The sequence below is a fragment of the Dipodomys ordii genome, unplaced genomic scaffold (genome assembly GCF_000151885.1).
Source record: "Dipodomys ordii isolate 6190 unplaced genomic scaffold, Dord_2.0 Scaffold119, whole genome shotgun sequence".
NCBI classification, from domain to species: Eukaryota; Metazoa; Chordata; class Mammalia; order Rodentia; family Heteromyidae; genus Dipodomys; species Dipodomys ordii.
This window is the reverse complement of record NW_012267335.1, coordinates 2,750,657-2,777,678: the sequence shown is the minus strand read 5'-3', so window position 1 is coordinate 2,777,678 and position 27,022 is coordinate 2,750,657. Positions and strand designations below refer to the sequence as shown.

At 37.1% G+C, this 27,022-nt stretch overlaps 1 protein-coding gene across 1 annotated transcript in view; it reads left to right on the top strand.

Moving 5' to 3' along the window:
• Window positions 1–22,174, top strand: part of Abce1 (ATP-binding cassette, sub-family E (OABP), member 1) — a 22,520-nt gene extending 346 nt beyond the window's left edge. Inside the window, exons 2-18 of the mRNA XM_013029539.1 lie at window positions 3,448–3,577; window positions 4,136–4,221; window positions 6,036–6,133; window positions 7,159–7,276; window positions 7,604–7,741; window positions 8,085–8,154; window positions 8,482–8,578; window positions 8,913–9,002; window positions 11,925–12,046; window positions 14,027–14,248; window positions 15,355–15,414; window positions 15,507–15,565; window positions 17,162–17,272; window positions 17,363–17,505; window positions 17,628–17,750; window positions 19,605–19,716; window positions 20,900–22,174. Coding sequence (XP_012884993.1) covers window positions 3,475–3,577; window positions 4,136–4,221; window positions 6,036–6,133; window positions 7,159–7,276; window positions 7,604–7,741; window positions 8,085–8,154; window positions 8,482–8,578; window positions 8,913–9,002; window positions 11,925–12,046; window positions 14,027–14,248; window positions 15,355–15,414; window positions 15,507–15,565; window positions 17,162–17,272; window positions 17,363–17,505; window positions 17,628–17,750; window positions 19,605–19,716; window positions 20,900–20,947 — 1,800 coding nt within the window. The 5' untranslated portion in view covers window positions 3,448–3,474 and the 3' untranslated portion in view covers window positions 20,948–22,174. The remainder of the gene's footprint in view (window positions 1–3,447; window positions 3,578–4,135; window positions 4,222–6,035; window positions 6,134–7,158; window positions 7,277–7,603; window positions 7,742–8,084; window positions 8,155–8,481; window positions 8,579–8,912; window positions 9,003–11,924; window positions 12,047–14,026; window positions 14,249–15,354; window positions 15,415–15,506; window positions 15,566–17,161; window positions 17,273–17,362; window positions 17,506–17,627; window positions 17,751–19,604; window positions 19,717–20,899) is intronic.
• The last annotated feature ends 4,848 nt before the right edge of the window (window positions 22,175–27,022 follow it).

Sequence of the window (27,022 nt, the reverse complement as noted above, 5' to 3'; positions counted from 1 at the left end):
CCATCACCCAGCCCGCGGGCGCCGGCCCCGGCGTGCCCGCTCCCTCCGGGGCACCCCCGGGCTTCCGACGCGCTCGCGCCGATCCGAGGACGGGCATTGCTGGCTTTTCTTCAGCCCTCGTGGTGACTGCGGGATGAATCATAGCCTCTTGCCGCCATCAACACCCCAAGTCCGCCGCCAGACGATGGGGAACGGTGGACTAACGCCCTGCTGCTCTGATGGAGCTTCGTCCCCCCCCCCCGCCCCCGAGGCATTTCCCAGCGGAAGGGCCCCACGTCTTGGTTACATCTTAACCCCCCCCCCGAGATCAAGGATGGTGCCTTGATCGGAAACAGCTTTAGATGTGCTTCGCAGGGCTTCATATTGCCACAGCTGGGTTCCCACATCCCATGAAGCACGTAAATGGCTTCTCTTTTCTGCTGGTAAAATCGATGACTAAGGAGTAACTGTCAAAACAACTTGGTTTATCCTGTTTATTCTTTCTTCCACGAGACTGCTAACTAGGATCAGGGAATAGTCATTCCTGTAGCGACCACCTGAGGATAGTGTTTTCCCTGTCACCCAAGCCTCTTTAACTGTGTTTAAACAAAGTTTGATCTGCTTAGTGTTCATTACAAACCTTGTCCTTCCGCACCTAAAAACTTGAGAACATTTACCAGTTGCTCAAGGGAAGGGACCCATTGAAGTCAGAGGTGTGCGTGTCTCCCACCTTGTTTGGGTACAGTAATCTACGGTAAACATAGATTACAATGTTGGTGTAATACCAGACCTCATCCGGTAACAGCAATCTTATACGTTCTTTTATACTGCTTTATAATGATTTTAATCTTAGGCCGTGAATGCTGTCCTTGTAGGAATCTATATTCATGTTTCTTGAATGATTGTCACTGTTGTGTAAATCAGCTAATTTGCCACCTCTGGTACAGTTGTATACTAAGGCAATCTTTTTTAAGACAGTTGAAAAATTAGATAAAACGTTATAAAGTTTAAGCCATTTCATCGTAAAAGGTTAATTTCCTAGAGGGGAAATCTCACTAAGAAGGTAATTTACATTTAAATTAGAGTAATTCCCATTTTAATAGTTACCTAAATTAACTTCTTGTCTTTTTCTTGCTGATTTTTATTTGTTGGTATTGTTTTGTTTTTGATAAAATGAGGGTTCTTTAGGGTTATAATTCAAGTCATTTAAATTTTAAATCTTCCAGATACCTAGACCAGTTTTTAAAGAAGTGATTTTGTTTGTCAGCGTGACTCAGTTTATTATAGAACTGTTTGGTTCATTGTGGATGACTTTTTTCCCCCAGTTGATAATTTAGTGAATATTTGTATCACATTGGTAATGTGGAGTTAATGTAACTTATGAAAAAATTATTTACCATTTAAATCTGCTTTCTCAATTCAGCAGGAATGTTGGAGCTCCCAGTGTGTTAGGAACTGGGCAAGCCTCCTGAAGGAACACAAATCCTCTTGTATCATACAAATGGAGTACATTCTACTTGGGAAGAGAAAAAACTATGTAGAGTGAATGCATATATATATATATATATATATATATATACACACACACACATATATAAACACACCCATAAATCTATACACATAAAGCATGAACATATGAAAAATGTATATAACTGGGGCTGGGCAGGTGGCTCAGTGGTAGAGCGCTTGCCTTGCATGCATGAGGCCCTGGGTTCCATTCCTCAGCACCACATAAGCAAAAAGGAAAAAAGCCGGAAGTGGCGCTGTGGCTCCAGTGGTAGAGCGCTAGCCTTGAGCTGAGGGACAGCGCCCAGAGTTCAGGCCCCACGACCGGACCCAAAAACAAACAAAAAAAAGTATATATAGAAGTTTCCCTAAGGAGTAGTTTAAAAAGAAAAAGAAAAACTGAGCCATGTAATTATGAATAGCACCACCAGCAGTAGGAGCAAAAACTGTCAAATCTTGAAAGGAGAACCTAATGTGTACTATAGTAGGAACAACAAAGAGTAGATGGAGTTAAACAAGAGTCAGAATAGTTGGAGATCAAATCAGAAAGTTAACAGATGTTGACTGGTAACTTCTGGTTAGTCTTAACACTGCTTTTACTTTGAAGAAAATGAATGACTAGCAGTAGCTAGTGATAACATGTTTAAAGAATGAGAGGAACCAAAAGTTTATATTGCATTCTCATGTACTAGACAAGTAATCTTGAAGGGGTAGTGGTTGGAGAAAGTACTATTCAAAATTGGAGTTAAGAAAGGATTGCAATTTTTGGAAGTAACAAGGTCAATGAATATGAGGCTATGATAGAGTACATAAGGCTGGAAGAGAGTAATTAATGAACTGAGAGGGCAAGCTGCTAATATACTGATCATCTATGAGCACATTGGAATATCAAGGGTCAGGAGTAATAAAAGGATATTAGTAAACTACCAAATAAATGACTGAAGCAATTGGATGGTCTGAGAGGCCTAACTTCAAGGAGGAAGGAAAGGTAATCATCTGAAACAAAATAAAGAGAAAAGATTTGTCCTAGTCTGGCACTGGTGGCTCATGCCTGTAATACTAGCTACTCCAGATGCTGAGATCTACAGATCATGGTTTAAAGCCATCCCAGACAGAAATGCTTGAGACACCTCTTTCTCTCCAATAAAACTACTCAGAAAAGGCCAGAGTGGCACTGTGGCTCAAGTGGTAGACCCCTAGCCTTGAGCATAAAGAGGCTCAGGGAAAACACCCAGGCCCCAGAATTAGCAAAAAAAAAGAAGAAGAAGAAGAAGAAAATTGTCCTGTTCCATTGATGGCTTTGGAAAAAGACTTTGAGAAATCACGGGAAAGTAGTCTATCAAAATAGATGAGAGTTGAGGATCACAGGAAAAGCAAATGGGAAGTGAGGTCTGTAAATTAATAGTCATTTGAGGGTAAATTGGCGTGGAAGGCACTTTGTAGTATTACTTAACCACCATTCTAATGAAATTAACATCTGCACCAGTGTCAGTATTACAGAAGAGTAATAAGTCTGCTTTGATCTGCATGCCATGACACTATTTATATCAAGACTTTTAAAACTTTGAAATTGAGCACAGTCACATTCTTGTTTTGCTGGTTCTCAACTATTCTTTATGGTAAATACTGAAGTATCATACCATTTAATTTGTTAGATCTTTTTTTGTCACTGTTTAGAAAGTTCCCTGTGTATATGTGTATTGTTAAATATATTCCTACGTGTTTTCTGTTGTTACTATTTTAAGTGACAAGGTTGTCTTTCCTACATCTTAAGATTATATTAAATTTTGTTTCTCTAACCTTAATACATTATTTTAACTATTTTTTTAAAAAGCTCTTGTTTTTTACTAATCATAACATCTCCATATGAGGAATACTTACATCATCCATTGTAACTTTTTATGAATTTTTCTGAAGTAATTGCATTGAATTTACCATAATCTTTAAATTTTTCTTTATTAGAAAAACTGGATATTCTTTCTTGCAATTATGGCAGACAAATTAACAAGAATTGCTATTGTCAACCATGACAAATGTAAACCTAAGAAATGTCGACAGGAATGCAAAAAGAGTTGCCCTGTGGTTCGAATGGGTAAGTTATTCTGTGGATTATCTAAGGATAAAAGAAGGTTTGAAGCTAGGTGCTGGTGGCTCATACCTATAATCCTAGCTACTCAGCAAAATGAAATATGAGGATCGTGGTTTGAAGCAGCCCAGACAGAAAAACCCGTGAGACTCTTATCTCCTATTAGTGATCAGAAAAACTGAATTAGAACTGTGGCTCAAGTGGTGGAGATTTGACCACAAAAGCTCAGGAACAGTGCCCAGGCCCTGCGTTTTCAAGCATCAGGACCAGCAGAAAAAATGTGTGCATGTGTCTGTGTTTTAAGCTTTGTTGTGTTTTTACTAAACTATGTTCTTCCCCATTAGTAAGTTAAACAAAACAATAGTCATCTGCCTATAGCTATCAAGATTTTTATTTCTATAAACTCAAAAATTTAAGTCAGAAGTTTACCCCCGCATAGCACAAATTAAGGCATTGTCTTAGATGTATTTTTGTTGTATTCTATTTTGTAGATCTATTCTGTGCAATGTTTAGAAAATCCTAAAAGGTCAAGGGAAATTAAATTGTATCTTTTTTCTTTACCAGGAAAACTATGCATAGAGGTTACACCTCAGAGCAAAATAGCATGGATTTCTGAAACGCTTTGTATTGGTTGTGGTATTTGTATTAAGGTGAGTGAAAATTCTTCATTTAGGATCAAATATGTAATCCAAAAGTCAAATCTTAAAATTGTGAATACTTATTTTTAAAGTTAACAAAGTATAGGGCAGATGTGTTACATATATTTAGGAAAGTGGCATTTTTATGGCAATGCTGTTGCTTTTTTAATTCAGTAAGCCGTGCTTTTAGGAAGTTATTCTTGCCATAGTTATCTTTTAATATGCTTCAGCATGGCTTTACCAAAATGTTTTGGATATGTATATATATGTACATAAGCATGAATACCATATTTCGTGTTTTTCATGTCTTTAAACTACTTTTAAGCAGAAATGACCACATGATCAAAATTTTAAAATTTAATTCTTAAGCGCCACTTCTGCTCTACCAAGGCATGCTTCTGCACATTTATCCCAATAAGGAAATTTTTAAAGAGCTTAGTTCATTTCTGTTTCTCTAAATAATTTGACTTTTGACTTATGACTGCTTAAATTTCCATCTTTAGTTCATAAGAAAAATAGAGGAAACATTGTATAAAATTCTTAATTTAGATATTTTTATTTGTAGGTAATATAAAAAGGAACTTCACCAGAGTATGGATACCATCCTATAAATTGTTCAAATAAACCATAGGTATATTCTACTTCAGTTTCTGAATCCTTGGTTAAGTATCCAGAAAAAATTACATGGATACCTGAGAGTATTTTCTTCCCTTGTTTTGAAAATAAACTGGAAATACTTCTTAAGTGAATATTTGCTAATCTTTTATTACATATGCCTGCATATACCCTAAGTGCTGGCTTGAACTGTAGAGTGTCATCTGTGTGGTATTTTTTTCTTACTATAAAAAAATGATATTCCAAATATTTGGATATGCCTTTTTGTAACTAAACACATACTAATGTTGTGAATCCTATTTGAAGATAGGAAGGCAACATGAATAATTTCTGAGCATTAAGATAATTCACCTTATTTATAAGCAGTGTGAGTATATTTTTTTTCAATGTGGAATTAGAGAAGTTTAAAATTGGTTTATAGCCTATAAGTGTTTTATGTACAGTGATGAAAAAGAAATTGTAGCTATTTTAGTTCTTTATATCAGAAAGGGGAATATGGGGTTTAAGCTCACACTTCCCAAGCTGATGATCTACCTGAGCCGCCTCAACCCTAGGAATATAAATTGTAGCAAAATTAATGATTGTTTTGGTTAGAAGGTGGTGAATATTAGAAGACAAAAGAGGTTTTGTTTCAGTTCTTTATTCTTACAGTTTATAAAATAGATCAGTCTCTTGAGCTCAGTGAACATGTTCACTAACAAATTTAGAATACAAGATGTGCCTATATCATTATTATTGTCTATACTTCTGAGATATTTCTCTACCTACAATACCACTTTAGTGACTTTGGTTCCGTGGACATTTGTCTGATGATTAAATATTTTGGATATGATTTTCTATGAATGTTTCTTTTCAAATGTGAATTAACGTTGAAACTTGTAAGTCACACATGAAGGCATTGATCTTGGCCTCTACATAAACTAAATTATTGGTAAGATGGAAACAAACCCATAACAATCTAGAATGTAAGAGGTTTTACCTAAGGTAGGAAAGGAAGCATACCGGGACAGGAATAATTAAAGGAAGTAAAAAAGTACCTGCTACAGACATGAGTATTAAACTCATTTAAACTCATTAAATGAGTTTACACTAAATGAGTATTTTATATCTCTTTATGAAACTCCCATGTTTGGAAGATTGAGTATAAAAATCTTAATCCTTTTTAGTAATGTATGCTTCTAAAAATTAATACAATATTCTTTACATAACAGAAATGCCCCTTTGGCGCCTTATCAATTGTCAATTTACCAAGCAACTTGGAAAAGGAAACAACACATCGATACTGTGCCAATGCCTTCAAACTTCACAGGTATGTTTTCCAGTCAGTGTCCTTCTAGTCAGTGTTAGGTCAAGTTAAATACACTTGGAATTTTCAGAGAAATGAAAAGAAACAAATTAACATTGGCCATATACCAAAGGTAAATTGAATGTTAGGGCATCAGAAAGAGTTATGGATATATGCTGTGTATATTTTATATGTGTGTATACTATCTATGTGTAGATATGTATATGCTAGTGATTCATTCTGTTCTTTTTAGTCCTGGTCTTTTAAACAACTATGAATGCTGTGTTTTAGTCCATTTTAATTACAATTTCTGGGTTTAGGAACTCAGTTTAAGCAGGTGGAAAGTTACAAGCTCTTTTCAGACTGAAAATCACTATTGTTCACAGAACCCTCTGACCCTCTGCCCCCTCCCAAGTAGCTTTTAAGGCAATTTGCCTTTGATTCTTTTTTTTAATCCATTAATCTTATGACCTACAAAGAATAGCATTCTGAATTTGGACATATTAAATCACAGAGTCCTTAGTTCTTTGAGGTTTTTATCTGCTGATTAGTAATATTTTGAATCTGGGAATCTAGACTTTACTAATGAAAAGGTATTTTTCAACCTGCCAGCTTTAAGGGCCAACTGCATCAGAGAGAAAAAAGTGATATTTCTGGTTGATGTGGCACTTCTCTCCTTGTAAGTAAAAGGCAGGCTAGGAATTTTTTTAAATGTAAGTGGGAGGTTGCACCTGCTATGAAGTTTTTTACCAAAGCATTTTGTTGAGCATTAAAATGAACCTTAAATATAAAGAAGAAATGTTACTTTATAATGTTTTAAATAAGAATTAGGTAAACAAAATTTGAAGTAATGGATGCATTTCTAACACTTAACAGTTTTATATTGGCTGTTTATTTCCTAATAGGCAATAATATCTGACATAGTTTTTAGCTTATTAATGAATGTGTGTGATGTGCATATGCATCATTTTATTGTTGGGTAGGTTGTTGTTGTTGTTTTGCTGTCTATATAAGTCTGAGTTGTATTTTGTTTTTGTATATTTTAACAGGTTGCCAATCCCTCGTCCAGGTGAAGTTTTGGGATTAGTTGGAACTAACGGTATTGGAAAGTCTACTGCATTAAAGATTTTAGCAGGAAAGCAAAAGCCAAACCTTGGCAAATATGATGTATGTATTAACAGAAATTTTATGTTTTTAGAGTATGAAGAAAAAAATACTGGGTTTAATGTTCTTATTTTGAAGATAAATTGTGACTTTAATTCTGAGGAACTATTAACAATGCTCTTTCATTTTTTAACTGAAATACTTTACTGCCAGTTAATTGAAAATATTTTATTTCCTCAAATTTCCTTGAAATTAAATCTTTCCCCCACCTCTTCGTAAAATTAACTTGGAAGCTTCAAGTATTGTATATGTTTTGTTTTACATAGTACTCATCCTTGTTTCAGTTGTAGTATTAATGTAAACTTAGGTCACTGTTATGTATATTTTTAGGATCCTCCTGACTGGCAGGAAATTCTGACTTACTTCCGTGGATCAGAATTACAAAATTACTTTACCAAGATTCTAGAAGATGATCTAAAAGCCATTATCAAACCTCAATATGTAGACCAGATTCCCAAAGCTGCTAAGGTCAGTTACTTGTTAAAAAGAATGGATACAGGGCTGGGAAGGTGGCTCAGTGGTAGAGTGCTTGCCTTGCATGCTTGAGGCCTTGGGTTCGATCCCTCAGCACCACATAAGCAGAAAAAGCTGGAAGTGGTACTTTGGCTCAAGTGGTAAAATGCTAGCCTTGAGCTGAAGGGCTGAGGGACAGCACCCAGGCCAAGAGTTCATGCCCCACGACCGGCAAAAAAAATAAAAGAATTGGATACATTATAGAATTTATATCAAAGGACACTGACTAGTTTTACTTTGTTCCTTTTACTACTAGTGAAGGGAAATAACAACAGTTATATCTTATATATTATGACAGGGAACGGTAGGGTCTATTTTAGACCGAAAGGATGAAACAAAAACACAAGCAATTGTATGTCAACAGCTTGGTAAGTGCTTATTTTGTATGTGTTGTGTTTTCTGGGTTTTTTGTTTGTTTTCAAGATGTACAAAAAGGCTTTTCAGTTCAACAAGTTTAAGATTATAAGTACAGTATGTCTTGAACAATGTACATATGTTTTAATAGACTATACTTAGGAGCCACAAAGCATACATCTTTGTATATACGTTATTAAAATAAGTGGGCAATTCCTATTGTTATATATTGTTGTTGTACACAACTTCTAAGTAAAACTCAGTGAAGACATTCAGTCTACATTTTGCCAGAAGAGGTAAAGTGGAGTTTGAATGCAATGCCTCTTACTTGTTTTTTCTAGATTTAACGCACTTAAAAGAGCGAAATGTTGAAGATCTCTCAGGAGGAGAGTTGCAGAGATTTGCTTGTGCTGTTGTTTGCATACAGAAAGCTGATATGTAGGTTACTTTTCAAATCTCTTTTCAAATGCTCTTTTCAAATGCTCTTTGAACTACTTGAGATAAAGAATTTTTTAGGTCAATTTATAAGTAACCCTTATAAAGAACCCTTTGAGGTTCTCAAACTGTCTATCCATTTCCCTTTTTGTAATTGTTTTCTTCTACTTCTGAACAAAATATAGAAAATTCTACCCCTAAAGATAGCCTCTCTTCATTAGTATTTGAGATCTTTGTTAACTCAGAAGCTATTGGTGCTACACTGCTTTAAAACACCACGTAAGACACAGTTATATCAGATGTATCTCAATGTAGTAATTGCTGTTCGTTTTCTTAGTTTCATGTTCGATGAGCCTTCTAGTTATCTAGATGTCAAGCAACGTTTAAAGGCTGCCATTACCATCCGATCACTAATAAATCCAGACAGGTAAGTATAGCTCTGGAGGATTTCTGTATTAAAATTTTCTTTTTCTTTTTTAGATTTAGATGTTGTGAACATATATATGTTGTTCATCTCTGTTACTTAGAGCTATTACCAGAATTTACCTTTCTCTACACTGGGCTACTTGGGAAGCAGAGATCAGAGTGTGGCAGCCGAGCCCAGTCCAAGCATAAAGGAAAGCAATTTGTAGACAGCTGACTTTTATTTCCTTTTGCACATGTTTAGGCAGCTCATGAGAAAAAATAAGACATCATGTACTTTTAAAACTAAATAAGACTTTGAGAAGAATAAGAGGGGGGAGGGGAAGAGGTATGGAACAGCCTCAGAATGAATGCAATAGTAAGAGAAAGTCATACCATAAAAGAGATGACAGTAGATCTCTTAAGAGAGTTGTAACAGGGCAAGACAAATTAGATTCTCAGATACATAAGAATATGTTACATGTTTGTCCCATTTTCCGATATGAGCTGAATGTATAGATTAATCCATATATAGTGATACATTGGTGAAAAAGAGCCACAGGATTTTGGAGATTGTTACATAAACATCTCAGCAGGTAGAGAAGTAGAAAAAGGAAATACGATAGGGTTTTAGAGTTCAAATTGAACCTTACAAGGTTTCCTGATGTTAATAGTAGAGGGTAAATTGTTTACAATACAGATTTCTTACTATGCTATAGAATGGTGTTCCCACATTCTCACAAAATAGTGGCAGACTGCAATCAAATTTTGGACTTCTGTCTTTATGAATATTATTTGTCAGGGATAGAAAGAGAAGGATTGACAAGTATCATCTCACATATTTACAAAAGAGGTCCAAGAGTAAGAAACTATTTGCATCACAACAAAGGTATTAAAGTGGATAGCATGTGAGATGGGCCTTAAATAAAACTTGAGTATAAATACACAGCTTAAGATCTTGGCAGGATGTCAGCAGGAAGTAGCCAGAGAGAATCCACGCCTATTTCATGATTATTAAAAGGCTGGAATGTTAGGTCTGCTCCTGGATGGTGAGCAGACTCCACCCTCCTCGCAGCAAAGTCTCTCTGCCCAGTATCTGCATTACCTAGGCAACTGGGACACCTGGAAGAGGTCACTTCTGCATCTGCTGAGGTCACATCTGAATTTGATGTGGCCACTTTCTCCGCCCAGGCCCAGATGCTCTCTCTGCTCTTTTCTAGCTCTTTTTTTTTTGGGGGGGGGTCCGGTCGTGGGGCCTGAACTCTGGGCCTGGGCGCTGTCCCTCAGCTCTTCAGCTCAAGGCTAGCACTCTACCACTTGAGCCACAGTGCCACTTCCAGCTTTTTTCTTTTTGCTTATGTGGTGCTGAGGAATCGAACCCAGGGCCTCGAGCGTGCAAGGCAAGCGCTCTACCACTGAGCCACCTTCCCAGCCCTCTAGCTCTTTTCTTAGCTCTTTCCTTCTCTTCTCTTTCCCAGCTCCCTTCTCTTTTCTAGCTCCCTCTCTGCTCTTTTCTAGCTCTTTCTCAGCTCTTTCCTTCTCTTTACCAGCTCTCCCAGCTCTTTTTCCCAGGCCTTTCCCCACCACATGGAGGACCAAGATGGCCTGGTGCCAACCAGAACGATGAATAAACCTACTCTTTACCTGAAAAAAAAAGATTTTGGCACGAGACTATTTAGGAAAAAGAGTAGCCCATACAGCCTATGAAACATGAAATAACAAGCTATTCAGGAGGGAAAAAATCTATTTACTGTAACTTGGTAGAATACATCCTCAAGGCCCTGGGTTTGATACTCAGCACTGCTGGGGGGAAAGTTTAAAAAAGCTCATATTCCCTATATATAAATAAAGTAATAGCTAAATTTAAGGAAAGTCTTGGAAGGCCGTATTTCTTGTGTAATTGAGATACACATCAGAGAACCTAGATATGGCAGGACTAGCAAAAGTCTACATAATATTGTAACTTGTTACATTTAATAGTATTTAAATATGAGAGCCTGAACTAGAACTCAGGAGAGATGAAAAGGTTGAAACTGATATATTCAGAGATAACAATATTATTAAGGAAGGTAAGTCAGTCATTTTTTGTGGAAGTGACTGCTTTATTAAAGATTTGGACTGTCAGTATCGAAATAACTTTAATTTGAAGCAGTACTAAAGTACTAGTTCCTTGAGTAGCTTTTGTGCTATCAGTACTTTATCACTTAAGTCACACTAGCCTACCTCATTCAAAAAGTGTTTTGGTACACACTGACCTGCTTCTGACCTTCACTAGGTTTCATGTGAAGAACATATTTTGCCATATTGTCTTTTGTTGCTGATATTATTTGATAGCCCCCATCTTGCCTTGTAAACTCAAGGTTCTTGGGTAAAGAATTCTGTTCTTTAGGCATCTCCTACAAGCTTGCACAAGGCAGGAAAATGAGAGGGCTAAATGCATACCTTGAGTAGCAGAAAATCCATCTGAATGCAGTGTAAATTGTTACACCATGTAACATTTACATTTCATATGTAAACTTTTATGTTAGCTGGTAATTTAATTGATAAAAATGAATAAATACCATTATTGAGCCTTAAAATCTTTTCATTCTTTTTTTTTTCCTTGGTCATGGGGCTGAACTCGGCCTAGGCGCTGTCCCTCAGCTCTTCAGCTAACACCCTACCACTTGAGCCACAGTACCACTTCAGCCTTTTCTGCTTATTTGTTGCTGAGGAATCGAACCCAGGGCCTCATGCATGCGAGGCAAGCACTCTGCCACTGAGCCACCTTCCCAGCTCCCCTTAAAGTCTTTCTTAGCGTTAATGATTTTTTATACTTTTAAGTTTTTAAAAATAAAACTTCCTAAAATTTAGAATTGATGTAGTTGTTAAGAAATAGGTATATGAAAGATTTAGTTAATTATACATGTCATGTTAAATTTAAAAGTGACAGTCTTTTGATTTTCAGATACATCATTGTGGTGGAGCATGACCTCAGTGTGTTAGACTATCTCTCTGACTTCATCTGCTGTTTGTATGGTGTGCCGAGTGCTTATGGTGTTGTAACCATGCCTTTCAGTGTAAGAGAAGGTAACTGAAAAAACTATTTTAGCCATATGCTGTATTCTCCTCTACTCCAATGCTTAGAAAAAGTGCTCTCATGAAGTCATTTTATCTTGCTCTAATATTTATGCAAAGGAGTGATCTCTTGGAATTAATCTCTGGGGAAATTTAATGTATTTAATAATACATTTTAAAGATAATATACATCAGTTGCTCTAGAAAAAGTATTTCCTTTTTTGAAGCATTTTCCATTGGGTGTGTGTAATAATTTCCCAGCCCGACACTGGTGGCTCATGCCTGTAATCCTACCTGCTCAGGAGGCTGAGATCTGAGGATAGCAGTTCAAAGTCAGCGAGTGCAATTAACCAGTTAACCTCCAGAAAACTGGAAGTGGCGCTGTGGCTCAAGTGATAGAGCACTAGCCTTGAGCTGAAGAGTTGAGGGACACCGCCTAGGCCCAGAGTTCAAGCCCCTCAATCAACCGAATAAAACAAATTTCCCTGTTTTTGCTATGTTGTAAATATTGTATATTTTAGCTTGGCTTTGACAGACCAGCACTTTAACAAACTCTTAAAATGCATTCAGTGCTCATGTTATTTTCACATTTCAAATTTATCTCCAATCTACCATAAATTCATGGAAGAAAAATGTCTAGGCCTGAGAAGGTGGCAGTGGTAGAGTGCTTGCCTAGCATGCTTGAAGCTCCGGGTTCAATTCCTCAGCCCCACAGAAGCAGAAAAAGCCAGAAGTGGTGCTGTGGATCAAGTGGTAGAGCACTATAGCCTTGAGCTGAAGAGCTGAGGGACAGCGCTCAGGCCCTGAGTTCAGGCCCCACGACCAACCAAAAATAAAAAAAAAGCCTAGATGGTTTAAAAAGTATACTAAAGCTTATATTTACTTCCTCTTTTTCAGAAAAGTGGGACTTCCTGATTTCTTCCTTTGTTTTCTTGCCTGTGCAGATTAACAAAGAGTAGAAACTAGAGGCCAGTGAGGGCCCTGAAAGATAGTATATTCCACACCTTGCATATCTTTGCTTTGCCTTTTTTTTTGTCCATCGGCTGCTCCTGTCTTATTGTGTATTCCCTTAATTCATAGATTGAGAACTTAGACTAAATCGCTATAATTTCTTCACTTTTAACTTTACATTAATAATTAAGGTAAAAATGTTGATTTTGGCTAACTAGTTGTAGTTTTGTTTGTTGTGTCAGCTGTTTTGAAGACACAGGCCCGCTACTGTAGTTCTGAATGCCAACATAAAAGAACATCTTTTCAAGACTTTCCAAACTAAAACTACTATCTTTTTCTTCACCGTTATATAGGAAACACTGAAAAACAGATCTTTCTTTATTTCTGAGTAAATTGACTTTTTTTCTTCTGTATGCCTGCAATTGTTGATCTTACAAGTTTAGTAAGGAGGAAATTTTCACCTACAGTGGTACTTCACTGTTATTTATTATAATCTTTCAAAATAATCATGAATATACTTTTAAGCAAAAAGTTACCTCATTTTCTTGTGAAACTACAAAATGAATCTGAAAAAATACAGTAAAATTCATTGTTATCTTCTATATACAGTTGAATACTTATAGTGTTTAAAAAATTACTGCCAAACTATTTTAGTGTTAAATAAGTTTGTGAAAATAACTGTATTCTTACATGGTATTCATTTAAGGAAAAATGAGTTCTTATGTAAGTAATATAGCAAAAATGACATTTGTGCTGGGGTTTTTGCATAAAATTTGGTATAAACAAGTAGTAAGTAATCTTAAGTTACCTAATTAAGTGACTCTCAGTGTGTGAGTTGAGGTTCTTTTAGATATATACAGAGATGCGTGTAAAGTTCTTAAACTTGATATTAAGCTTACATTGCTTAAATATAAAAAACCATACATAGACCTGAAGATTATCAAAAAATCCATAGAAATTTAAAATCTGTATCTAGATTGTTCCCAGGAACTAGTCTTTAAGTTATCTTTGCTAACATCATGGCAATTTTCTTCTCAACAGGTATAAACATTTTTCTGGATGGCTATGTTCCAACGGAAAACTTGAGGTTTCGAGATGCATCACTTGTTTTCAAAGTGGCTGAGACAGCCAATGAAGAAGAAGTTAAGAAGATGTGTATGTATAAATATCCAGGGATGAAGAAAAAGATGGGAGAATTTGAGCTAGCAATTGTGGCTGGAGAGTTCACAGATTCTGAAATCATGGTGATGCTGGGGGAAAATGGTAAGTTTTGATCATATAACATTGGTTCTGTTTCTCCAGTTATTTCACCTATTCCGTGGTAAACACTGACTAAGTTAGAGGTTAGCAGATGTGTTTACAAGGTACTTGTATTGTACACATATATTTGGAACCTATTCTGTCTGTAAACACAATACCAACTTTTTTTCTTGGAGCTGGTCCTAGGGCTTAAACTCAGCACCTGGGTAATATCCCTGAGTTTTTGTGCTCATAGTTAACACTCTACCACTTGAGCTATAGCTTCACTTTAGACATTTTGATAGTTAATTGGAGATAAGACTGCCATGGTCTTAACCTGGCCGGGCTGGCTTCAAACATGATCGTCCTGAGTTAGTAGGGCTACAGGTAGAATGAACACTGGTGCTCAGCAATACCAACACTTTTCATACTGTGGTCATAACTGTAATGTGAATTGGACTGCGATATATCAGGTGTTGCTTTATGATTTTAAAAAGTTGTATTATAATTGTTCAGCTTACAAAACTGAAAGGAAACTTTTACACATGATTTGCTATACTGAATCAGAATTTTAAATGTGCAGTTTAGCTATTTTATGTGAATAAATGTTAAATAATAGTGTGCATGCAACAAAATAAGATTGTACTATAATAAATTGTGAAGTTTGATAATGTAGCTAAGTAAAACTATCATAAGACAAACTATAAACTTTGTTCTTACTGTCAAATGGTCATGATAAGATTGGACAAGACCAGGCTATGCTGATACCTACCTACTTGGGAGGCTAAGATTTGGAGGAGCTTGGTTCAAAGAAAACCGCATGCCGCAGAAAACTGCAAGACTCTTAACCAACAAACTGCTGGAATGTGGCTCATGGTAGAGTTGCAGATGCAAGCAAGAAAACTGAGCTGATATGAAGCTCTGTTTTCAAGCCTTGGTACAGTCCCTATCCCCCCACACACACCCCAAAGAAATCAAACAAAAGCCTTATTCCTCCTAATAAGCTTGATACAAAGATTTAGTTTTCTATAAAATCTTGAGAATTTCTTAGTTTCAGTTACATACGAGTGGAACATCATGTTTTACTTTGGATATGAAACATCTTTCTGATCAGTTTGTTTTGTTTCCAGGTACTGGTAAGACGACATTTATCAGAATGCTTGCTGGAAGACTTAAACCTGATGAAGGAGGTACTGTCATCCTTTTATTCTGTTCCACAAACTGGAACTTTAGAATAAACTCTGGGAAATTTTGTGTCTTACGGACCTGTATTGTTTTGTAGGAGAAGTGCCGGTTCTCAATGTCAGTTATAAGCCACAGAAGATTAGTCCCAAATCAACTGTAAGTTGTTTATTTAGTTATGTATTATATGTATGTGTGTATATGCACCCACACACATTAAGGGCTGAAGTGCACCTAAATTCATTCTCCCACCAATTTACTGTATTAAACTCTTCCAAATAAAAATTTTGACAGTCTCAGGCTGGCTTAGAATTCACTGTGTAGCCCAGGTTGGTCTTGTTGACTTCCTCATCTGCTAGGATTATAGGCACTACCACTTCCTACTTGGAAAATACTTTTAAAATATTTGTCATCTTTTTCCATAGTGAATCCTTAAATACCAAATATGAGGATCCTCCCCTCCAAAAAAAAAATACAGATAGACAATAAGCACAATGATGAGAATCATTAGTTATTAGGGAAATGCACATCAAAACCAATGAGATAGTACTTCATACCATACTATGATGATGAAACTCCAGGACAATAACAGGTGTTGATGACATGAAGAACCTGGAACCTTACGTTTCTGGAAATGTGAAATGCTGTAGAGCACCTTTAAAAACAAACTTGCCATTCTGCAGAATAGAAGTTCTGCTCATAGCTATACATTCCAAAACAATGAGCACATAACTTGACAAAACTTGACACCAAAACATGAATCTCCCAATTGTCCATCAGCTGTCATAGATCCATAGAATGTAAAGTTTTTCAGCCATAAAGAAATACTGATAAGTAGCAGTGTGGATAAAACTTGAAATTGTCCTCCTAAAATTAACTTCCTTTGATTTCTGTAGGTGTTTTAATGAGCTTGTGTGTGCGTGCGTGTGTGTGTGTGCGTGTGTTGTGTATTCAATACCTCAACAATAACTACATTATATTTACTTGGAATGGTTTATCTTGCAATAAGTTATCTTTTAAGTTCTCCCTTCCTTCCAAATAACAGATTCCCATGTGAGCATCAAGCAGAAGCTAATGATTCATTTCTCAAAAACTGTACATAATGCCCAATTTTTCCCTAGGTTCCTGGAAACAGGGTTGTTAATATGTGAATTTTGCACTAAGAATCTTTGTACTAGATAGAGGAAGGGAAATTCTTCTTGTGGGGCGAGAAACAGTATTGGTATTTGAACTCAGAATCTTGAGCTTAAATCAGTTGGTGCTCTACCACTTGTATCACACCCCCAAACTGTTCTTTCACGGCTTACTTTAGACAAAGTCTAGCAAGTGTTTTGCTTGGGCTGGCCCAATATGAGTTCCTTCAAATCTCAGCCTCTTGAGGAGCTAGTATTACAGGCATGAGCCTGACTTTTGAAAGGATGTCTGGCTTGAAGCTCAGGCTGTCCTGCAACTTGCTATGTACCTCATAGTGTACTCCTTAGTGCTCAAGCTATGAACACAAACCACCGTACCTGGCATTGCTTATTAAATATTTTATAGTTTTAGAATTATTGCTACCTTATTCCTTGCTAGACGTAATAGAAAAATCTCAAAACACTCTATAAATGGTGGGTAAGCATTAAAAGTCAAATTGTTGTCTGTTAGCTACATATTGAGGGTTTTTTGCTCTATATTCTAGCTTTAGTAATAAGGTTCATTAGTAGAGAGTATTCTGCTGACTTTTTATCATTTAAATACTTTTTCCATGAAAACCAGGGAAGTGTTCGCCAGTTACTACATGAAAAGATAAGAGACGCATACACTCACCCACAATTTGTGACTGACGTGATGAAGCCCCTGCAGATTGAAAACATCATTGATCAGGAGGTACGCTGGCAGAATTCATTTTCATTATTCTATCTCAGCATTTGAGAATTTGGTTATTTTTAAGTGTTTTTGACAAATGTCTTGAATTAGGTGCAGACCTTATCTGGTGGTGAACTGCAGCGAGTAGCTTTAGCTCTTTGTTTGGGCAAGCCTGCTGATGTTTATTTGATTGATGAACCATCTGCATATTTGGACTCTGAGCAGAGATTGATGGCAGCTCGGGTTGTCAAACGGTAAATATCTTGCTCATAATTGCCTTACCTTAGGGTGCATAAAGGGGCATGCATTTGTTTTCAATATAACATTCGAATGTCTTCTGATGCGAGGAATAAAGATTGTCAAACTTGTGTTCTAGCTTCATTCTCCATGCGAAGAAGACGGCCTTTGTTGTGGAGCACGACTTCATCATGGCCACCTATCTAGCAGATCGGGTCATCGTGTTTGATGGTGTGCCATCTAAGAACACAGTGGCAAACAGGTAAAATTGTTACTGCACTTTAATTTACAGTCCACTAGTAAACATAGTCATGAGCAGTGTATATATGTATCTTTTTAATGACCCAACCAGAAACTTACCATTAGTTTGTGTCTCCCAAGATTAGCGATTGACCCAGTGGCACATTGTAGAAGAGTTTTCACTATGAGATAGAATTGTTAGGCCACCCCTCTTTTTTTTTTCAGCTTTTGTCAAATCTGGTTTTCAAAAAAAAGAAAAGATTTCCCATTTTGTAAATCATCCCTTACAAATTCAGTTTTGGTACATATCAGAAGAGAGATCCAGGCAGGTAATATTCAAGTGGTTGAGCTCACAGTAGATACCAAGTACCCCATACTAATGTACCACAGGTAAAATGAGTGGTTTTGCCATCCCCTCCTCTGTTAACCAGCTGGAGGAGCGCTTGCACAGAACCCTAACGTGAATCAGTTCATGAGGAATTTCATTACCACTGCGCCAGACGTGTATTAGTTGATCCTGACAAAATTATTGCTACATCTTTGACACATAAGATGGCAGTTTCAAGTGTGGTGGCCAACACCTGGAGTCTTATCCTCCAGTGAGCCTAACGTCCCAGGAGAGTCATAGTTCAAGGCCAGCCTGGGTGGCAAAAAAATAATGTTTGCAAGACCAACACAGTCAGTAGCTGGGCTTAGGGCACATGGCCATCATTCATGTGAGGCTGAGATCAGGAAGATTGTAGTTCTAGATCAGCATGGGCAAAAAATTTACCAAACTCCATCTTAACAGAAGGTGGACATGGCACACACCTACCATCCCACCTATGGCAGGAAGCATAACAGGAGGATCCAGGCAAAAAGCTAGATCTAGCAATAATAACCAGCGCCAAGAAAGGCAGGAGGAGGTAGTAGACTTTGTGCCTAAGGAGCTTGAAGACTTGAGTTCAAACCCTCGTATACCACCCCTCAAAAAAAGAAAAGCATTTTCATGTTGCAGCATAATGTTTTCTGGTATTAGGGAGGAATGGAAGTCACTATTTGAATATTCTCCCAAAAAGTACTGTTCTTCCCAGAATATCTTTGTTTTTAACTTCAACTTTCATATTATTGAGAATTAGTGTTTCTTAAAGAAATTTCTTGTATATAAAATTTGCTTACCCATAGAATCTGTGTGTATGTGGAATAGTACTTAAAATGGTCCACCTCCAAAAAAAGTTGGTGTAATGACTAGATTGGAGCAAAGTACACTGGCTCACTGACTTGTAATCCAAGCTACTTGAGAGGCAGAGATCAGAAGGATCATGATTCCAAACCAGCGGAGGCAATAAGTTCACAAGATCCATCTCTAACAAAGGCTGCATATGGTGGCACATGTCTGTCAACCCATCTACACAGGAAGCTTAAATAAGAAAAGGGTACAGGCTGTCCCAGATACAAGCTGTAGATACTCTTCAAAAACTGACTAAAGGCTGGAGGATGGTTCTGGTACTATTTCCACCCCTGTAAATCTCAACATAGCTTTTTTTAAATTCCTTCTCCACTAAGTGTCAGTTTGAGATTATGAAAATATCCTTCCTCTAGTGATCTTTGTTTTTGAAAGTACTGCTTACAGGGCTAGATGTGTGTCTTAGTAGAAATGGGCTTTTGAGTACTGCCAAAAATAAATGCTTCAGTTGTTTCTTAGTATATTATACAGGTTAGGTTTATTTTCCATAAAAATATCACCCCTGACAAGCTATTAATAGTCCAAGCAAAGCAATTTCTGAATGTAAGTTTTGAAATACATTATGATTAGGATTAGACAGCAGTGTTAGTAGTTTTCATTGCAACAGAGATTAAAATTTTATCAAGTTTGATTTTTATTTTCTCCTCTCAGTCCTCAAACCCTTTTGGCTGGTATGAACAAGTTTTTATCTCAGCTGGAAATTACCTTCAGAAGAGACCCAAACAACTATAGACCACGAATAAATAAACTAAATTCAATTAAGGTATGTGGGAAAACTGTCTTAAAGTCACAGGTAACTTCTGCCAGTGTAAATTGTGATACCCAGGATTCAAAGGCTTTTGTCACATTTGTCACTGATGGCATCCTTCAGGCCCTCAGGACAGCCACACCTGCTGGGGTGTTTTTGTTTGTGCATGGACCCGGGCCCAGCTCCTGTCTCTGAATTGCATCTGTTGAACCATGTGAATTGACATGAAAGCTATACTAGTTCACAATTAAAACACAATGTAAGCTGGACACTGGTGGCTCATACCTGTAATCCTAGCTACTCAGGGAGGCTGAGATCTGAGGATCACGGGTGAGGATCACGGTTTGAAGTCAGCCCAGGCAGGAAAGTCCTTGAGACTCTTATCTCCAGTAAACAATCGGAAAACCAGAAGTGGCGCTATGGCTCAAGTAGTAGAGCACTAGCCTTAAGCTGAAGAGCTGAGGGACAGCACCCAGGCCCAGAGTTCAAGTTCAATACCAACAACAAAAAAAATACAGTGTGAGGGACTTTTTTTTACATCGTTTTAAGAAAATTATTTTTTTTCTAGACATGATTAAATCCTTCAATGAGCATAAAACTTTAAACAGGTAAACCAGGTTAATCAGCATTGATTTTTTTTTTCTGTCTGTAGAACGTAAAATATTTTCTTGGCATTGTTTAGATGCCAAGTCAGCTGTCATACTGAAATTTAAGAATGTGTTATGTATTTCTCTACTACAGCATTTGTTTTATTGGTAATCCTAACATTGCTTCTATACCATGAGGTCTTAGACAGCCTTTAGCAAAGTTCTCTTGCACATAAATGTATTGAGCACCTAACACAATTCTAGATCCCTTCACCTACTCTTCATAGCCAACATAAAGAAATGACAAGTCCTATCATAAAATTGAAGCATTTTCTCAGTTCTGAGAGGCATAATGAGGAAAAAGATTAAGAATTCTTTTTTATGTATCTAAGCATCTTAGGACTTTGCTTGAATTACTAGTATTAGGGGTAAAATATTCTAGCTAACAAGAGGAGTGATCTTGCTTTTGAATAGTGAGCCCTAGAGCAGAGGCATGGAGGAGGCTGCAGACAGTGTTGCAGACAGGAGTGGTTTCCTGAATGAAATTCTACCTCTGCATGAAAGAGGCATGCTGTTACTGATTTTTGCTGCTTCTCTATTTTATCTTTCAGGATGTAGAACAGAAGAAGAGTGGAAACTACTTTTTCTTGGATGATTAAACTGAACCTGAGAATATCGATAAGCCATTTATTAAAAGAACATTTTCTGGGATTTTTGTTGTATAAAACTTTAATCAGGTTTTATGGCCCCACATACTCTGGAGCTTTGAAGTATGATTTACCTAACATCAAAAGCCAGTTAGACTACATTGTACACAGAAAATGGCTCTTTTCTGTTCTTAATGATAAGGCCCTTTTGTGTATAATACGCTAAAATGAAGACTATACAAATTACCTCCAGGTTTTCATGATATATGGCAATATTTTCAGTAGGTGTATTGTATTTGTGTACCACACACTGACTGGTGTTGCCACATTTAAAAAATCTTGAAAAAGATTTCTATTCTTACCTGGTTGCCAAGTACACCAGTCTAATGGAACCTGCCCTATTTTCAAAGCTGGTCAAAGACTACACTGGTAAGATTTGATAAATAAACATCACGATTATATTTGTTATTTGTATGCAGTCTTTGCACTGTGCTATCAGTGTGTGATTTCCCAGGAAGATTGTCTACTACAAAACACCATTATTAGAAAATGGTATTTGTTACCAACTTATACATTGCTTTCAATGTTTTTTGGTGCTTTCAAACATCTTCATGAGAAAATATTTCAGCACCTCCTCCACTGGGTAGGGGGAACCCTAACTTTTCAGTTTTTGCATTCTGTAAAATTCTATAATTATTTACAGTCACTTTTTTAAAACATGTATATAATCACTGATCAAGATGTAGGAGAAATTATTTCTAAAGAATATTTGTTTCCCTTAAAATTATAGACTAACAGTCCCCTAAGCTGGTGCCTATCATCTGTGTATTTTTAGACTAGTTATCTGAGGGTCAGCCAAGGACTGTAAACCACCTGCCCTGTGGCAGCATTAATACAGGAAAGCAATGCAAAGCACCCTTTTTGTGTACCAAACATACTCATTTCTAAATTGGCATACAGAAGACATTAAACCTTACTAATGCACTGAATTGCAATTAACCTATGAATGAGCAAGAGGGTTTACCTTACTGTAAGTTTAATGGTCCAGGCAAAGTAGAAAAATTGGAGATTTGACAAGATTTTTAGATCTTAAACCTTGATCATGCAAACAAGGGATAGAAAGTTTGGTTTATCTTAACCCAGTAGAACGAAAAATAAAGTTATGTAAGTAATCTACAAATGTTTGTTGTGGAAATGCATATATACAGAAGTATATGGAATAAAATATGATCTCCCTTATTCCTACCCTCTCAGATTACCAGTATTTATTTCATCCTTTGTTCTAGTGCACATACCTAGGTGTAAGTAGTTTGTTTTGTACATAAGGTTACACCGAAGTAATTCCTATTTTTAAGGACAAGTTAAATTATTTCAGATGTTGAATAGTTTCACTGCTTAAAGTCACACCTCTATTCTATAAAGTCACAACTCTATTGATGACAGGATGTTTTAACCATAAGGAAAATTTATATATTTGCAGTTAAGCCATGTTGACCAGATACATTCATGTATTTCTGGATAACCTGCTTTCCTTAAAGGTGATAAGCTGGGAATGTGGCTTAGTGGTAGTGAGCTTGCCTAGCATACATGAAGCCCTGGGTTCAATTTCTCAGTACTGTAGAAACAAAAAAAGCCAAAAGTGACGCTGTGGCTGAAGTCGTAGAGTGCTAGCTTTGAGCTAGTGGTTCAAGGACAGCGCCCAGGCAGGCCCTGAGTTCGAGCCCCAGGAATGGCCAAAAAAAAAAAAGTGATGTAGAACAATCTTGAAGCTTTCAGGGATACAGATGCTACTTCTAAGACCAAACACTGCATACCTGCCAGTAGTCACTTAACATATTTTTGTGAATTGTTGTCAAGTACCTGTTTCTCCACTTGCCTTAAGTTTGTGATACCTTGAATTGAATGGGAGGATTGGTAAACGTTGGAAGCCCATAGGATCTACCTAAAAAGCTCTATGGAGCATGTATACGTAGCATCTGCAGTTCCTCTTACAACACTTAGCCTGAACTAAGTGTCTGGTATAGACCTTTCACAAGAGCCTGTACATTAAGATGGCACAGGTCTATAGAGGAAAACCCATTATCAACTTGCTATTATTTGCATCCTCAGTGCTTGACCTTTTCAGGCACCCCATGAGGAGTGCTAGCTCATCTTTTATCTATCCACTTGTGGAATGACCAATTCTGTAAGGGCTGTAACCAGTAAAGTCCCTTGACTTCCCTTCCTTTAGCTTGGTAAACACTAGCTCACAGCCAGATTTGTTTTAATCCCTTTTCCTCTATTTCCCCCTGCGCCCCATGGTTGAGATGCTTCACTTAAGTCTCAAAAGAGGACAGCAGCTTGGCCCTGTGGCTTATCCACCACCCCATGCCAAAACCAGTTTTCCACCAAGCTTTTTGATTCTGCTTCTTGAAAGTTCCTATTGTGTTAAGACATTCATTTGACAATATTCTTGGGTGGCTTAAGATGTGACTTAGGCTTTCAGTTCACACTGTAATCAGCTCTTATAGAGGCTGAGATCTGTCCGAGTGGGTTCAAAACCAGACTCCACTCTCAGTTTGACCACCAAAAACCCTGAAATGGTGCTGTAGCCAAGTAGTAGAGCTCTAGTGTTAAAACGAAAATGCAGGACCAAAACCTGGATTTTAAAACATCGTGTATGCATCCTCATTCTTCTGAAAGCAGCTGAAAATTATGTAGGATGTTTGTTTTATCTGTAATATCACTCAGAACAAGGTTCAAGTCCAAATTCTACCACTTAGTGATATGACCTTAGGAACTTAGTCCGAGTTTCATCTGTATGCATGTATGTGAGAATAGGCTATAAAATTCAGTTTTAATTATACTTACATTCTCTTACAGATGGAAAAATACCATGAAAACCATTTCTTCATCTTAGAAGTGTACTGATTAAGATTTACATACTGACCTAGCTGGGTGTGGGTGGCTCATGCCTGTAATCCTAGTTACTTGGAGGCTGAGATTTGCAGATTGTGGTTCAAAGCTAACGAGGGCAGGGAAGTCCATAAGACTCCAATAAACTACTCAGAAAATGTCTGAAGTGGTGTTGTGGATCAAGTGGTAGAGCAAGGCTTGCCTTGAGTTAAAGAACTCAAGGACAGTGCCCAGGCTCAGAGTTTAAGTCCCAGGATGGGGAAAAAAAGAACAAATTTACATGCTGTATCATTTGGTTACCCTGGGACGAAAGAATCAGAAGCAGAATCAGCAGACAAAATTTAATATACGCACAGTTTTATATAGAATGCAGCATCACACCATGTAGGGCATTTACTCTTATTTTATACATTCAGAATATGTTCAAAACACTTCTTAAGGCTACAAAACAGAACATAGAAAAATAAACAGGAATATATTCAACACTTACAAAAAGTGATATGATAAAGAATATAAAGTACTATTTCTTTAAACACTTCAAAAGATATGTATATTTTTTTACAAGTAACATCACAAATGATCACATCTTCACATGCTTATAAGTATTATTTGTACTCAGTGTAAGGCTAGTATTTTTCATACATAAATTTTTTTCTAGCTCTGTAACAATGCAATTTTAATCCATTCAAGTAAATTCAACCCCAAAGTTGCTGCCTCCCAGCATTAAGACATGCACCCACCCCGTAAAAGATCTTCCTAAAAATGCATGGGGAGAGAAGGGGATATCTTTTTTAAAAGTCCCAATCAGTAGGAGTAAATAAAACTTTGAAACTGACATACTGGAAGTGAGGCATTATTAAGATTTTTAAAACGGGATTGAGACATAAAATAGCAAAATACAGTAAACAGAAATAGTGTAGCCAGATCTGCATTTTCTCCAGCTATACACTAGAATGGACCTTGCTTAGTACCCATAAGTGAAAGACTGAAGGTAAAACAAATGAGGCAAAAATAAATATTGCTAGTATCTAGGATGGCTGAGTATTTTCTAAACCAGAAATGTTTAGAAAGGAACTTTATTGCACCAAGTCAATCAGACACAAGTTTGCAGTTCACAGGCATTTTTAATTCACCCTCGAGTCACAAAGGAAACAACACACTGCAATCAAGAGTTTGCATCAAATAGGCTGAATCTGCATGGTGATCTGAGGAAACCTACTCCTGTCAGATGGAGGCAGGGTCTGAGCTCAGGTCGGCCGTGAACAATGGACGTGTAAGTGGTCGGGAAGCATCGTGAGGACAACCTCAGCTGCCAGTATCCTGCTGCCAAGGAGCACGTGGGCAAGGACTGCAGACAGACTTGACAGGAAACAAACCTGAAGAGATGTAAAGCTAAAAGAAAAGAGCTGGACAGAAGTTCAGCAAAAGCACCTAACTAAAACAAGTAAGCTTTGGTTAAATATTTATTCTTCAAAATGTTATCTGATAATATTAATTTCAAATCTAAATAATGATCCTCAGTATTCCCCTTTTGCCTTTTTTCTCTGGAAAGATGTCAACACACAGTGACATAGCTACTATGAAGGAGGACAAAAGCTTGTTTGGCCCTGGTCTGACCTCAGCATAAGGCTAAATTGAAAAACAGAAAACAAATCTGACCTTCATGTAATGATTGATGATTTGACATCTCCCACATGTCAATGTTCTTCCTTTCACTGCAGAAAGTTCCACCTGCTGGAGTTCTCTGAGCACTGCTTCCACCATTCTGGCTAGACCCCAAAAAAACAAGTCTGTGCCTCCCTCCGGAGCCAACTATTCAGTTCTTTAAGGTCCAACACAGTGACAGTAAAGAGCAGTATTCTTTCTTATCAAATTTTTTAACACTTCCAGAAATAGATCCAACTCCAAGCAAGAAAATGAAGGACAGTGGAAAAGCAATTTCTTTCGGACTCCTGAGATAAAATTTAGGTCAAACTTTTAAATCTGCTATCTATATCAAAATGTGATTTCCATAGTAAAAGTTGTCAAGCAAGCTCTCCTACATCTAAAAAAAAGAAAAAGCATGGCCTAAAGAAGACCCTCTAAACATCTAATGCCATAATTTAACCATGTATATTAGCAAAAAAAAACTGGCTTCAGCAGGCAGTGCCCTCAACAACTGCTTGTTCTAGCTTCGATGGTGACAAAAGAGAAATTCCTCTCAACAAGGTCTCCATCAGTGTTTTTCTTTGCCACACAACCATCCCAGTCTTCACAAATTTTTACCTAGCACCATCATAATAAAATGCCATCTTTCAAAGTGCTCTCTAAAATTCTGTTACAAAACATCTAAATGCTAATCAATATTCATATCAGCAGTTACACAGACCATTAGGGAATTAAAACAGCACAGAGGTAAATAACCATTATTACAGTACAGTGGAGAGCTCAGAGCATTGCTGACACCCAAACATCCATACAGGTTATCAGAGAATCCAGAAAAACTTAAAAGTTTTAGTTTGTCAAATTCAAGTGAATTATATTTGCATTTACAGAATCTGTTATTTAAAAGAATGAAAAGAGCCATCACATCTATTTTTGAACATATTATTCAGGCCATGCAAAGAAAAATACTAGTATATTATTGCATAGCATACCTGATCAGAAGGTATCTCAACATATTTCAAAAAAAAAAAAAATGGGTAGGAGCCAGGCACCGGTAGCTCACACCTGTGATCCTAACTACTTAGGAGGCTGAGATCTGAGGATCACAGTTTAAAGCCAGCCCAGGCAGAAAAAGTCAGTGAGACTCTTATCTATAATAAATTACAAACAACAAACAAAACAAGCTGGAAGTGGAGCTGTGGCTCAAGAGGAGCCCTAGTCTTGAGCAAAAACAGCTCAGGGACAGTTCCCAGGCTGAGTTCAAGCCCCAGGATGGGGGTGTGGGGAAGGGTAAGGATGCATTTTCACATTAGTATGTACAAACAAACACATTTTTACAAAGCAACACAGATGAATGAATACTGTGTTAATTCAGAATTCAATCTCCCAAATGAAAACAAGAGTGCAACATGCAAAGGGAACTTTGTGAATACTGCAAAACCTGGAAGCAGGATCAGAAACACATTACCCCCAAGAACAGCAAACTATCCAAATGCAAAGCAAAATCATCATCTAGCAGCGTCCTCTAGAAAAGAACTAGAAATCACA